Raw genomic sequence first — 12,878 nt, forward strand, 5'->3', positions numbered from 1 at the left:
CAACCCTGCGAGGTAAGCCAGTGTGGTTGCACAGCCCGCCCCCCCGTGAGTTTATGGCAAGATTCGAACCCGAGCCTTGCAGCCTGGCTGCTCTGCCGTGGCGTCTCCCCTCGGAGAGCGAAAACTCACCATGGTGACTCCACCTGAGCGCCCGGAGCAGATGGAGCCCTGCGTGGAGGCCCCGATCAAGCCGCCCCGGAACGGGGAACCGCTATGGGGTGGAGGGGAAGAGAGAGTTAAGCGGGGACACGCCGGCTTCCAAACGAAAGGCAGGCACTGGTGAATCCAGCCGAGGCTAGAGCTCCACCCACAAATGTGCCAGGCCACACCTCTCGCTCCTTGGCTCCACCCACTGCAGGTGAAGCCCCGCCCCATTTCTTCCTACAGCCAGGATGGGCAGATCTCCAGATGATCCGGACTTCGGACCCCATACTCCCATTTATTGTAAGCTGCTCCGAGACGTTTGTAGTGGACGGGTTAGAGAAGTTTTTAATAAATGCCATAAATCAATAAATCAATCCCCTGCCAGCTGGGCCAGCAGCCAGGAATGCTGGGAGGTGAAGTCCAGAACATCTGGAGACGGATATTTTTACCCACCCTGCTCGGAAGTAGCTTCTTCCAACACACTGCGGTCCCAGATGTGGTGTCCGTGGACAGCCCACCCTTTTCTTGGGAGCCCCAGATCTCTGGGGAGCCCCGATGATCCTCTGCGTTGGATCCCTGCGGGGTTTTGGCCCGGGGGCTTTCGTTTCAGGCCTCAGCACTGCCCTTGATGCCTTCCTTGCAGGGGCTTGGATCACAAGCCCCAGAGGGAAAGGAACCAGAGAGCCCCCAACGGGGCGCTGGAACGACCAGTTTGATCCGCGGCGGCCTCTTGCCCGCCTGCTCCTCCCTGGGGTGTCTGGCCGCCCCCAGCACGGCCCCGAACCCTGCAGCGCCTCACATGATGAGCTGGGCGTTGTCGTGGGGGATCCGGGGCAGCAGCTCCTTCTGCCTCCACTGCAGGAACCGCTCCAGCACCTCCCGAAGAGGCCCGCTCGTTGCCACGTGGTCCCTGTCGGTCCAGACCTCGCAGCCGACAAATGCCACCCGCAGGTCCAGCGTCCGAAAAAACTGGGCAGGCAGGGGGCACAGAAAGAGCAATGAGGGGCACAAAAGAAGAAAGACCCAGAATTCCTGGCGACGTGAAATGGGAACAGCGCTGCCAGCCCAGAGTGCTTGGGAGTTGTAGGACAGGGTAAAATAGATAGGCTATCTGAAGCATCATGTTTATTCTGTCCTTAAAAGCAGCCTTTCCCCCAATTTAGCCAAAAAGTCTCCCAGAAGGGCTCACAAATACCAAGAAAAGAGATTGAAACATGTAAAGGAAGGAAGAAAGTGGGGATGGAGGAAGAGGAGGAAAGAAAGGTACTGGTTGTTAAGGCTACAATTCTGATCATATATATTTATACAACTTCAAAAAGTTTCCGCACTTTTATATTTTATAAATCTATTTCATATATTTTTTGCTGATGGCATTAAAAAGTTGGTACAACGCTGGGAAAAAGGCATCGCAAAGGAAGGCGACGATGTAGAAAAGTGATGTGAATTGTTTTTGAAATTCTTAATAAATAGAGTTTTTAAAAGTGCGGAAACTTTTTGAAGAGTTCTCGTATATTTATTTCATGCACAAGTCTGTAGAGGTTAATTCGTTTATTTGCATGCATTTATTTTTGGAATGCGCTCCCTGGAGAGGTCCACCTGGTGCTGTCATTATAGGTTTTCGGCGCCAGGTCAAGACCTTTTTATTTGATCAATATTTTAATATGTATTAATTGGATTTTATTGTTTGTATTTTATTGGTTTTTCAGCCAGCGTGAAATAGTTATTTTATTCTGATTAATGTTGTAAGCCATCCAGACACAAATTTTATAAATAAATAAATAATAATAAATATTTTTATTTAATAGCTTGACAAGCTGCTGTCCATATTTCATAGTGGTTATATTGGCACCGATTTAAATGTCTGCCAATTTAGAAAACAATTACGGAGAGTTTTTTAAATGTCACTGGAGAAATCAAGTCATTTCTCACTGATATAATCTCAAATCAATGCATCCTTCAATTCATTTGCATCCGGATACACATCATCCAGAGCTGATGAGAATACACTCTCCTACACGAAGATTAATTGCCATGCAAGGGAAAGACGCAGGGGGAAGCTAGTTTTGGCACTTGAGAAGGAAAGAGTTAATATCTTCCTCCCCACCTGGAATCCCCCATAAAAATTGCTCCCTGTGGGGTGATTAGGGCTGCAGGGAAAATAACACCCTTCCGCTGGCGCTAGTGGACATCCAGGAAGAGATCGGAGGTTGGGCCACCATGGCGTAGCTACGCCCCTGTACAGGGGCTTAATTCTCCAACTCCTGGACACTAAGAACCTTCCGGTCAAAATAGCAGCTAAGATAGCAAAACTGACGGGAAGAACACACCGGCTCCAACCACTAACTAACAGATGGTTTGCACCTGAGTACAAAAAGGCTTTGGCATTGAGGATTGCATCATTAAAGCGAAACGGAAAACCCTGAGCACGGCCTTGGGTTCCTTACAGGAAGCAGCAAGGCAGGATAAAAGTGCAATTAATAATCATAATTAGAATTAGAATTAGAATCCACCGTGAGAATCTTGCAACGGGTGCAGATCATTAAAGTAAAACAAATACATTAATTCAATTCTAATAGCCACTGAGCAAAACAAAACAAACCCGACTCCACCTTGAAAATAGAGTAGAGATGGAAAATTAACATCTGCACAAGCCATTTTCAACCCAATCCTATTCCCACCCCAAACCCCACACAAACGGCATAAACCCACACATTTTATTAGTGGGAAAAATGCAGAGAAAATTTGACTTTATGCAAAAGGTTACATCCACCACCTCTGCACTCCAAACCAACCTGCCTGTATCAAGTTGACAAAACAGCACAATTGTTCACACACACATCACACAGCGCAAATGCTAGGTAGCTCAAATTTTATGGTAAGAAAATTAATAATAATAAATAATAATAAATATTTTTATTTAATAGCTTGACAAGCTGCTGTCCATATTTAATAGTGGTTATACAGGCACCGATTTAAATGTCTGCCAATTTAGAAAACTGGAGAGCCAGTGTGGCGTCGTGGTTCAGAGCCTGGGACTGGGACTCAGGCGATCCGGGTTCGAGTCCCCGCTCGGCCATGGAGCCCACTGGGTGACTCTGGGCCAGTCGCAGACTCAGCCCAACCTACCTCACAGGGTTGTTGTTGTGGGGATAAGATGGAGGAGGAGGAGGATGTAAGCTACCTTGAGCCCTTTGTAGGAAAAAGGCAGGATATAAATCAAAGGAAAAAAAAAAGGAGGGAAGTTTCTGCGGAGCTGATTGACTACATTCTCTGCAAATATGCAAGGCTGGATACTCACCCCGTCCATGTGGCTTACAATTTCTAGCATCCGTATCTGCGTCCGGTTGATGTCAGGATCCAACTTGAACTGAAAACAGAAAGAGCTGTCGGGGATACCGAGTGGCTGAGCCAGCTTTCCACCAGCTGTGCTCACACTGGGAAATTCGGAAATTCTGCCCGGTGTATCTGGGGACTGGGGAAGTCAGCACGGATTTCTTACGGGGGAAGGTTTAACCCTAAGGGACATTTCACTGGGAATCCTCCCACTGATCTGTTCCTTGATGGGGGCAGCAAAAATCCAGAGCTTGTAATCCCAGCAAAGACACTAGTCCTGGGTGGGGAAGCGTTCCTATGGAGATCCAGCAATTTCAAAGTATTGGGAGTGTCCCTCCTTAGATAAAATACAAATCTGGTTCTCCTTTAGGTTCTTGCTGAGAAATTAAAAAGGGGGGGATCGGAGGGGGTGGCCAGGCACTGTGGTGGGAGGGGGGAGGCGAAGAAGGTAAGCACTCACCTCGGCCAGGTTGGCCACTATCACCAGTTCCACATATCCATGCTCCGGTTCTGTCTCTCGTTTAGCCTGGAAAGCGGAAGAAATCCATGGGTTACAGTGCCAGGACAATCTGAAGCCCAGAAATGTAGCCGGTGACAGGCAATACAGTTTGAAATTCAGGCACAGCAGGGGATTAATGGAGCATTATGTGCGGGGTTGAGAAAACAGAAAGTTTCAGCTCCCTCTGGCACAGGACTTGGGGGCCACCCACTGAAATTCATGGGGAGAAGGATCGGAAAAAATAGCTGTAATGCCCCAAAAGGTGGCACTGTTTTATGGAATGTGATGGAGTTCCAGGTACTAGCTAAAATTCCCTTCTTAAAAACCAGAGAACTTGGGTTCCTACAGCTTGGAATAATCTTCACTTCGATGGGGCAAAAACTCCACGTTCTCTTGTCTGCCAGTTAATGACTAAAGCTGTTACCACAGCGTTCGATCACAAAATTAAATAGATTTGAATGAGTATGTACGTGTTAAACATAGTGTCTATATTTTTAATTTAAGATTATAATTATTTTATTGTTGTAAGCCGCCCCGAGGCTTCGGCGAATGGGGCAGCATACAAATGTTTTAATAAATAAATAAAATAAATAGAATAACCTCCAGGAATACATTTGGAATATGCATGCCAAGCTTCAGGTGTTGAAGTTTCAGTCTTGGCACTACGGTGCTGATCGACAGACAGACAGACAGAACTTCTTCTATTACTTCTATGTACTTAAAGCAAATTTAACTCCACAAATTCCCCTGCAATTGGTACAGTTTGTCATACTGCCTCTTCTTGGAGGTGGCATATAGCCATCGGGACTAGATAGTCACGGAAAACCCTCTTTTCCAGGAATACATCCAATCCCCTTTCAAAGCCCTTCAAATTGGTGGCTGTTGTTACATCCTGTGGAAGTGAGTTCCAGAGTTTCACTCATGTGAAGAAACCCCTTCATCTGATCCCTTTCGGTTCTAGGATTTGAATTCCCTCTGGTTCTGAGCCGTGTGTGCCGTTCTTTCTGTAGCTGAAAGAGGGTCACCCATTTAAAAGGAGGGGAGGCACCCCAAGATTTGCAGACGCTCTTGGTGCCATTTTTTCCTAGAAGCTGGAATTCTGACTTTCCCTTCAGTCACCCTAGCATTTTCCTCTGTATCTATGTAAGTTTATTTCATTTTTACACTGCCTAATAGCCCGAAGGCTCTCATGCTCGTATGAGCATGCCTTGAATCAGAAGGGCCCGGATTCCAACCATCGGACAGCGCCATCCGGATTCCCCAAAGGCCTGACCCTGATATTCAGACATACCCTATGTAGGACCGTTTGCTCTGCTTTTCTCTGCGGATGATGCTGGCCCTGCGACAGGGAGACAGCCTTGCATTCACCCGTCCCTTGCCGGACGGCCTCGAGGCGGTAGATCCTTGTCCTCTCCTCGTCGCTGGATTCGAGACTGTAGCTTCTGTCGCTGGACACGACAAGGAAGCCGCTGGGGGAAAAGGAAAGCGGAAGCAAATAACCTCCAGCCACAGTTTTTGCTGAGGAGAAACCCCACCTAGAAAGAGTGAGTCTTAGACTGGTGGCTCTTGGCCTATTTTGGCTCTTAGACCATTCGAATCAGGGGTGGGAAACTCGGTGCCTTCCCAGGATTTTGGACTACAACTCCCATCAGCTCAATGGACAATGGCTGGGGAGGATGGGAGATGTACTCCACAACATTTCAAGGTGATCTACTCCTGCCTCTTGCCTCAGCACCTACCAGGTTCCTCTATTTTTCTGAATATTCAACCTCCATTCAGAGGTTGCAACGAGGTGTCTGAACCCAGACTGGGTTACTCAACAACCCATAGTTAACCCTATAACTGGTAGTTAGTAATTCCACTTTCATAGTCCTATCCTGCCACTTCCTCCTCTCCATTATATCCTCACAACAACCCTGTGAGGTGGGTCAGAACCAGTGTGTTGGACTGGGAACCTGGGGGATTTGAGGTCTAGTCCCCACCCAGCCCCAAAGCTCCTTGGGTGACTTTAGACCAGTCACTCCCTCTCAGCCTAGCCTACCTCACAGGGCTGTTGTTGTGAGGATAAAGTGGAACTAGGTAAGCCACCCTGGATTCTTCCCAAGAGGGAAAAAGGGGATAAAAATGTAATGTAGTAATCCTAACAACAGGTTAGGCTGAGGGTGAGCAAATGATCCAAAGTCAGCCAGGGAGTTTCAGGGTTTCATGAGGACTAGAACCCAGGGGTCATCCAACCATTCCACTGCAATCACTGCTTCTTTTCTGTTCCAGAGCTAGAAAAGCCAACAGCCTCTTGACGTGACAGACTACCTTGAAACCTTGACCCTGATGGGAGGTAAAGTCTGAGGGTGTCAGGCAGGTGGTCAGCACCAGCAAAGCTGGCATGGCATCGTGGTTCAGAGCCTGGGACTGGGACTCAGGCGATCTGGGTTCAAGTCCCCGCCCAGCCATGGAGCCCACTGGGTGCCTTTGGGCCAGTCACAGCCTCTTAGCCCAACCTACCTCACAGCGTTGTTGTTGTGGGGATAAAATGGAGGAGGAGAATGATGTGAGCTGCCTTGAGCCCTTTGAGGAAAAAGGCAGGATATAAATCGAATAAATAAATAAACGCTGTGCCAGCCAGGGAAAATGAGAATGCCCGGTGTGGGAAGCAAGCGCCTTGCCCCCCCTCCCCCCACATTCTTATCCTGGCTGCCCTTGTACCTTAGACCGGAGCAAAGACAGATGTTCGCCCACCCATCGGGGTACCCCACGACATCGCCCCGGTAACAGCAGTTGCCCTAAAACACACAGAAGAGAAAAGACGACCGAGCTGGCGCGTCTGCCCTCTCAGACAAGGGGGGCAGCAAAGACGAGACTCCCAGGGACGCGGCAAGGTGCTACCGGGCTTGCAAAGAGGCCGCTCCGTCTTCCTTCCTCCCCGACCTGTGTGGAATTCTGCTCCTGGGGGTTTGCATATGCAACCGTTCCCCGGCTCGTGTTTTACCAGCCCCACCCCAGTGCAATGCTCCAGAAACTTATGGACGCAGACAACATCATGGGGAGACCAAGACCCCAAAAGATTTGCTGGGCCAGGGTTTTCCCGGTGCTAGGCTTGGCAGCTCCACCGTGCAGGCTCCAGGTTCTGGAGAAGATCACCTTGGTCACCTGTGGTGGTTCCCACTCGCTGGCTCGACAGGCTGAGAGCCGGGGCAGCACCTTGTCCTCCCCTCTCACCTGGGGAAGGCCGTGGACAACCAGGTGCAACAGCAGAGCTCCTCGGCAGATGCCCAAGCAAGCTGGACCGTAATGCCGGTCCTTTCGTTGCGGCCAAGCGCCGGCTGGCAGGGATGGAGAGCTGGAGTGCAGCGTCCAGCCAAGAGGCCGGGAAAGCGATGCTCACCTCTGCGGCCGTTTGGTGCGTTGCCCGCGTCCCGTCGTGAAGGTAATAGACAAGTCCTCGGGTGCCTGCCAGCAGCTCCCTGAAACCAAGAACGTGAAATCTGTCAGTGACCTACGGCCTGGTAGCTTCCCGACTGGATTATCGTAACGCACTCTACATGGGGCTGCCCTTGAAGACAGTCTGGATACTGGCTACCAATTGAAGTCCAGGCCCAGTTTAAGGTGCTGGTGATGACCCATAAAGCCCTAAACGGCTTGGGTCCTGGTTACCTGAAGGAGCACCTTCGCCTGTATGTGCCCCCCACCCTTTGAGATCTGAGGAGGGGGCCCTGCTCTGGCAGCCCTGCTTGAAGGAGATTAGGCAGGCAAGTACCCGGAGCAGGGCCTTCTCTGTGGTGGCACCCCGACTGTGGGACACGCTCCCCAGAGAGATCCTCCTGGCGCCAACACTTCTTTCTTTTTGGCACCAGGTGAAAACCTTTTTCCTTTCCCACTATTTTAACTCCGAATGGTCTTAACTGTGGTTGCATATTTATTATTGGATGCTGTGCTATTTTACTGTTGTTATTGCGAACCGTCCTGAGATGTCCGTGATGGGGCGGTATACAAAAGTTTTAAATAAATAGATAAATAAATAAAATCCCTGTTTCCGGAGAATGAAGAAAAACTGTGCGCTGTGTAACTGCAGCAAGAACCACTTTCACACCAAGGCCGAATTTCGTTTTGGAGACGCTCTCAGGGAACATGTCAAAGGCAAAACAGGTGGAGCCACAATGCTGCAGGGGCACTCCAGGTATGCTTAGATGGGGAAAAAGCCCCCCGGCCCCCAACACTGTGAACACGGACTAAATTCTGTCCCCAAAGCTCTCACTGTCAGGAAGCAAAGCTTCAACCTTTTGGGATGGGGAAAAAGACAGCACAAAAGCCAGGGAGCCACTAAGCAGCGGGAAATCAGGAAAAGGGCACTGGGCCATTGCGGGTAGATGGAAATTGAATTGCTATAATGCTGAAGTTTAACTGCAGTTACAAAACTTTACAAAAACAAGTTAAAGGGTTTAACTGAGTTAGGATGGCTAAGTGGCCAAAAAAAGATAATTAGAAAACTCGAGTGAGGCATCAACGCACTTGGGGAAGGAAGGAGTTGAGAGGAAAAAGTTAGACAAAAATACAAAATACTTGGAAAAAATAGAGTACCCCTTGGCGGTGGTAGTGAGAGACGGAAGACTGGAGAATGAAATGCAGCTTCCTGGAAGAAACCACTGGCAAAAGCAGTTGATGTTGCAACACTCGGTTGCAGTTTCCACTTGTCCATGACTGTTAATCAGGAATCCTGATTATTTTTGTGAATGCAAAGCTGAGAAGCTTCCCTCCACCTGCCGCCTTCCAGGTGGCCCATGCTGGAGGCAGGATACTGGGCTGGAAGGACCTCTGATGTCAATCCAGTGGGGATCTTCTCCAAATCTGGCCCCTAGAGTGTTCCCCCAGTGCTACCAACCACGGCCCAACTCACCAATTCTGTACCAAATCCAACTGAAGGTGCTCTCCTTCAACCTCCAGAACAACCTGCAGCCAGGTGGGGAACCCCTTCTGCCCCTGTGGACGAGAGGTGGAGACAGTTAGAGGCTGCCACGGAAGACACAGCCTTCGGAAAACAGATCCCCCACCGCAAAATGTTCTTGCTGGCTCGCCGGTTGGGCAGGAGAGGCCAAACGGAGGCGGCCGGCTCCGTGCCCGGGCTCCCTGCAGGGTCAAACGAAGGCTGGGGAGGGGCTGCTCATTCCTGCTGGCAGGAAGCACTGCTCCCCAGTTAGTTCATTGTCCTCTGGGTGTGAAGGACGGTGGGGGGGGATGAGCCGCCTCTGCAAAAAGGTGTTGGCTTCTCCCCCATTCCCACCCCACCCAGCACTTCCTGCCCAGCAGTAATAGACGGAAATGCTTGGGAGACTCCCTCCCAGCATCGAAGGGCTGAGCCCATCACCCGGGAGGGGACTGAGGGCTGCACGGGGCAGGCACCGAGAGGAGGTGAGCTCATCGCACAGCTGGCCAGCTTCCCCCTTCCAACGGTCCATAACTTTCTCCCAGTGAAGGCCGAAATATGGCAGGGCTTCTTACCATCATGGCTCGCTTCAGGCTGATGTGCTTCTCGCCCTGCAGGACCTTTGGCACGATGGTCCAGGAGCAGGTCCGGTCTCCCCCTTGCCCCCAGGCACCGCTACCTGTGACCAGCCACCAGCACAAACGTCAGAGACCCCCCCACTCAAACATCGAGTCCAACCCCTCCTGCAACAGCAGGGGGTTGGATTAGATGGCCTTCAGGGCCCCTTCCAGCTCTTCTATTCTATGATTCCCCTTTCTCTGCCAGCTCGACACACAACAATGGACAGCCAGAACCAGGAAAAGTCTGACTGCTTCACTGAGACAAGCCTAGTCAGAGGGGCCCCCAATAAATTGAGATTCAGTGTTTCAAAAGGTGTGGAAACCCCAACTTTTCGGTCCTTCTTACGTGAGACATCTCCAGGATCTTTAAGGATAGAAACTTGGTGGCTTTAGAAAGTGGCGTTGATTTTCTAGCACATATTTAGAATTTGATACTGACATCAGAAGCAAGACGATGGTGGTGGTGGTGGTGGTTCTATTGCATGCTTTAAATTTATTTTTATTTTTGTACATTTTGTATTATTAAACCATCCAGAGACTTTGGTAATGGGATGGTCTACAAAGGTTTTTAATTAATTAAATAAATAAAATATCCTGCCTTTTGAACTTCAGAAGAACCCAACACGGCTTGCTTGGCGCCGTTTAATCCTTCCAACAACAACCCTGTGAGGTAGGCTGGTCTGAGAGTCTGCGAGTGGCCCAAAGCAACGCAACTGAGCTTCATGGACGAATGGGAACCAGAACCCGGACTTTCTGAGTCCCGGTCCCACACCCTAACCCCTGTGCTCCAGTAGCTTTCCGATGATGCCAAACTATACTTCTTCATTTTCAGTGAGGGAGGAAAGGATGTCCTTTATCTGTGGTTTTTTGCTGAATCACTTAGCCAAGCACATTTGAAGCGGGGATGTGCCGAGATGGCCTCTGCGCTTAGCCAGAGTAGGGAAGGGGAAAGGGATGAGCGACAGGAGGAAGGGTGCATAGAAAAAAAAAGCTGAACCGGCACATGTGTGCAGATTCAGCAATTATATCCCACTCCGTTTAATGGGCTAAGCTGGTAAGAATCTGTGGTGTGGACTTCAGATAACCAGCCTCTCCAACCTGGCCCTACAGGTCCCATCAGCCCCAGCCAGCATGGGCTGAGATCATGAATGCTGGGAGTGATCACCATGTCGGACAAGGCTGTATAAATAAGAACAAACCGTACTTTTTCCTTCCATCTTTCTTACAGTCTGTTTCCTGAAGAGGCCGGTTCTTTTCTGCTACAGAGCTTGGAGAATCTCAGCGAGCAAAACACACACAAACACAATCCCGGGACAGACAGTCTTTCGTAAGCAAGAAATGCTGGGGATTAAGTCTAAGATTTTGGTCCCACCCATCTAGAAGACAACAGGTTGAGAGCAGATGCTCTTGGGAATGCTCAGAAGATCTTGGAAACCATTCTTAGCATCAACACATTTTTCTTTAGCATTCAAACCAAACTTTTTCCTACAAATTGAGCTTGCTAGTGCAGGTGGAGCAAATGGCTACAAACTCGGAAAGAAACTCACTAAATACAACAGGGTTTGTTTCTAAGTAAATATGCAGAAAAGACCTGGAACCTCACAAGCATCCCCATCCTTCAGTATTTGAAAGAAGGGATGCTTTCGACAAACTCGTTTGGAAACTCTCTTCCTAACACTCAGAATGGATTGGCATCCTCTCCTTCAGGGGTGGAGGAGCCCTTGGCCCCTCCGCACAATGCTGGATTACAACTCCCATCAACCTCGCCCAGCTGCTGGATGGGAAACTGAAACCAACATCATTTCAAGGGCTGCTGGTACATCTGCCCTGCTCTGCTGATACTGTGGTGGGGAAAAAGCTCTCTGCACAAGCTCAGGGGCACTGCTGGGTAGCAGACACTCTGAGAAAAGTGTCACGGTGTCAGATACAGACCAGTATGACAACTTCACTGGGGCAAAGATGAAACTGGGAGAGGGAGCGTGATAGGCTGGCCGAAAGACTGACCGGCTGGCTGGAAATGGTTGCCACTGCGATCTCATGACTTGGCCCCTGGACAAGCGGCTGTTTTTTCCAATTTAGTGGCAAATCTGTGGTGTGGACATCACATCGCACACCTTGCTGGGGTGTTGCTATTTATGAATGGAGCTTTAATATTTCTAGGTGAATCTCATACTTTCCATCCAAGCGGTTCCACGGTTCCCAGGATATAAGGCCACTTCTTCCAATCCTAACTAAAGGACTCTTTCCTCAAAAGTCTAAGGGCTAGAAACTTACTCCGTCTCTAGGAGAAGAGCGATACTTCAGTGCCAGGACACATGCTTTGTGTACATCCCCAATTTAGTCCTCAACTTCACTCGCTAAAGCCAGAAAAAACCTCTGCCTAAAAAGTAGAACCACCACAGTTAATCAGCTTAGGCCCTTCAGAGGTGGGAAGGGGGAACCATCCTTGTCCAACTCCAATTCCCATCAGCCCCACTCTGCATGGGCAAGGTTCAGGGATTATGGGAAATATAGTCCAGCAGCACTGGGAAGGCTGCGGCCACCCCACCCATAGTATACAACATGCTGAACTTGTCGGCCCAGAGACCAAAAAGTACTACCTAAGAACACAAGGAGAACCACGCGGGATCAGGGCGAGGTTTCCCCCTAGTCCGGCATTCCGGGAAACCCCAACCCCGCCAGGAGGGCGACAGGACCCTCGTGCCCATGTTCCCCAGCATTCTCCTTGCAAACATGCCTGACAACCAACCAAACCACCTGGCGAGCTCTCGCGCACACTTCAAAACAAGCCGACGGCTTCCCCCACCTAAAGGCACCCCGCCTAAATTTCGCCACACTCGCCCCTTTCGGGGTAAACCCAGCGGCTGCTCCTTGCGTGCCGTGCCGCGCTGCGCAGGCGCCGGCTGTCACCTCAGCCGTACACGCGTCCACAGCGTAACGTGTGAAGCAGCCCCCCAGAGGGTGCGACTCCGAAGGGCGGGCATCCGCGGGCATCCCCTGTCACCGGCCGCCACCGCGGCGCGGGCGCCCGGCGCGGGTCGCTCACTCACCCGCTCCCGGGACGGGGCCGCCACGTCCCGGCGCCGACCGGGGCTCGCCGAAGCCGCCGCACGAAGCCAAGAGCAGCCCGAGCCGCCAGAGCAGCGCCATGCCGCTCCCGGGCGCGCCGCGGGCCGGAGGGGAGCGCAGGGCGCTGCGCCCCGAGCGCGCAGCCGCCCCCGGGGAGCCCGCGCGTCCTTGAGGGGCAGGAACGCGCCGCCGCCGCCGCGGAGCACCAGCAGCAGTCGCGGCCCCGCCGCCGCCGCCGCCAGAGGCTCGGGCTAAATCCCTCCTCCGGGCCCGGCCGAGGAGGCGGCCCCTGCTG

The 12,878-nt window shown here is 50.9% G+C and overlaps 1 protein-coding gene across 4 annotated transcripts in view; it reads right to left on the reverse strand.

Moving 5' to 3' along the window:
• The window catches only part of ADAM15 (ADAM metallopeptidase domain 15), a 29,252-nt gene extending 16,583 nt beyond the window's left edge, over positions 1 to 12,669 (reverse strand). For all 4 annotated transcript variants that reach the window (XM_044448761.1, XM_044448760.1, XM_044448758.1 and 1 more), the window contains exons 1-10: positions 12,565 to 12,669; positions 9,470 to 9,573; positions 8,868 to 8,950; positions 7,359 to 7,437; positions 6,680 to 6,756; positions 5,268 to 5,445; positions 3,938 to 4,003; positions 3,443 to 3,511; positions 944 to 1,113; positions 130 to 211 (exon numbers count right to left, since the gene is read on the reverse strand). In XM_044448761.1, coding sequence (XP_044304696.1) covers positions 130 to 211; positions 944 to 1,113; positions 3,443 to 3,511; positions 3,938 to 4,003; positions 5,268 to 5,445; positions 6,680 to 6,756; positions 7,359 to 7,437; positions 8,868 to 8,950; positions 9,470 to 9,573; positions 12,565 to 12,664 — 1,008 coding nt within the window. In that variant the 5' untranslated portion in view covers positions 12,665 to 12,669. The remainder of the gene's footprint in view (positions 1 to 129; positions 212 to 943; positions 1,114 to 3,442; positions 3,512 to 3,937; positions 4,004 to 5,267; positions 5,446 to 6,679; positions 6,757 to 7,358; positions 7,438 to 8,867; positions 8,951 to 9,469; positions 9,574 to 12,564) is intronic.
• Between the last annotated feature and the right edge of the window lie 209 nt (positions 12,670 to 12,878).

Source organism: Varanus komodoensis, unplaced genomic scaffold (genome assembly GCF_004798865.1).
Source record: "Varanus komodoensis strain SLA01 unplaced genomic scaffold, ASM479886v1 scaffold55, whole genome shotgun sequence".
In the NCBI taxonomy this organism is placed as follows: Eukaryota; Metazoa; Chordata; class Lepidosauria; order Squamata; family Varanidae; genus Varanus; species Varanus komodoensis.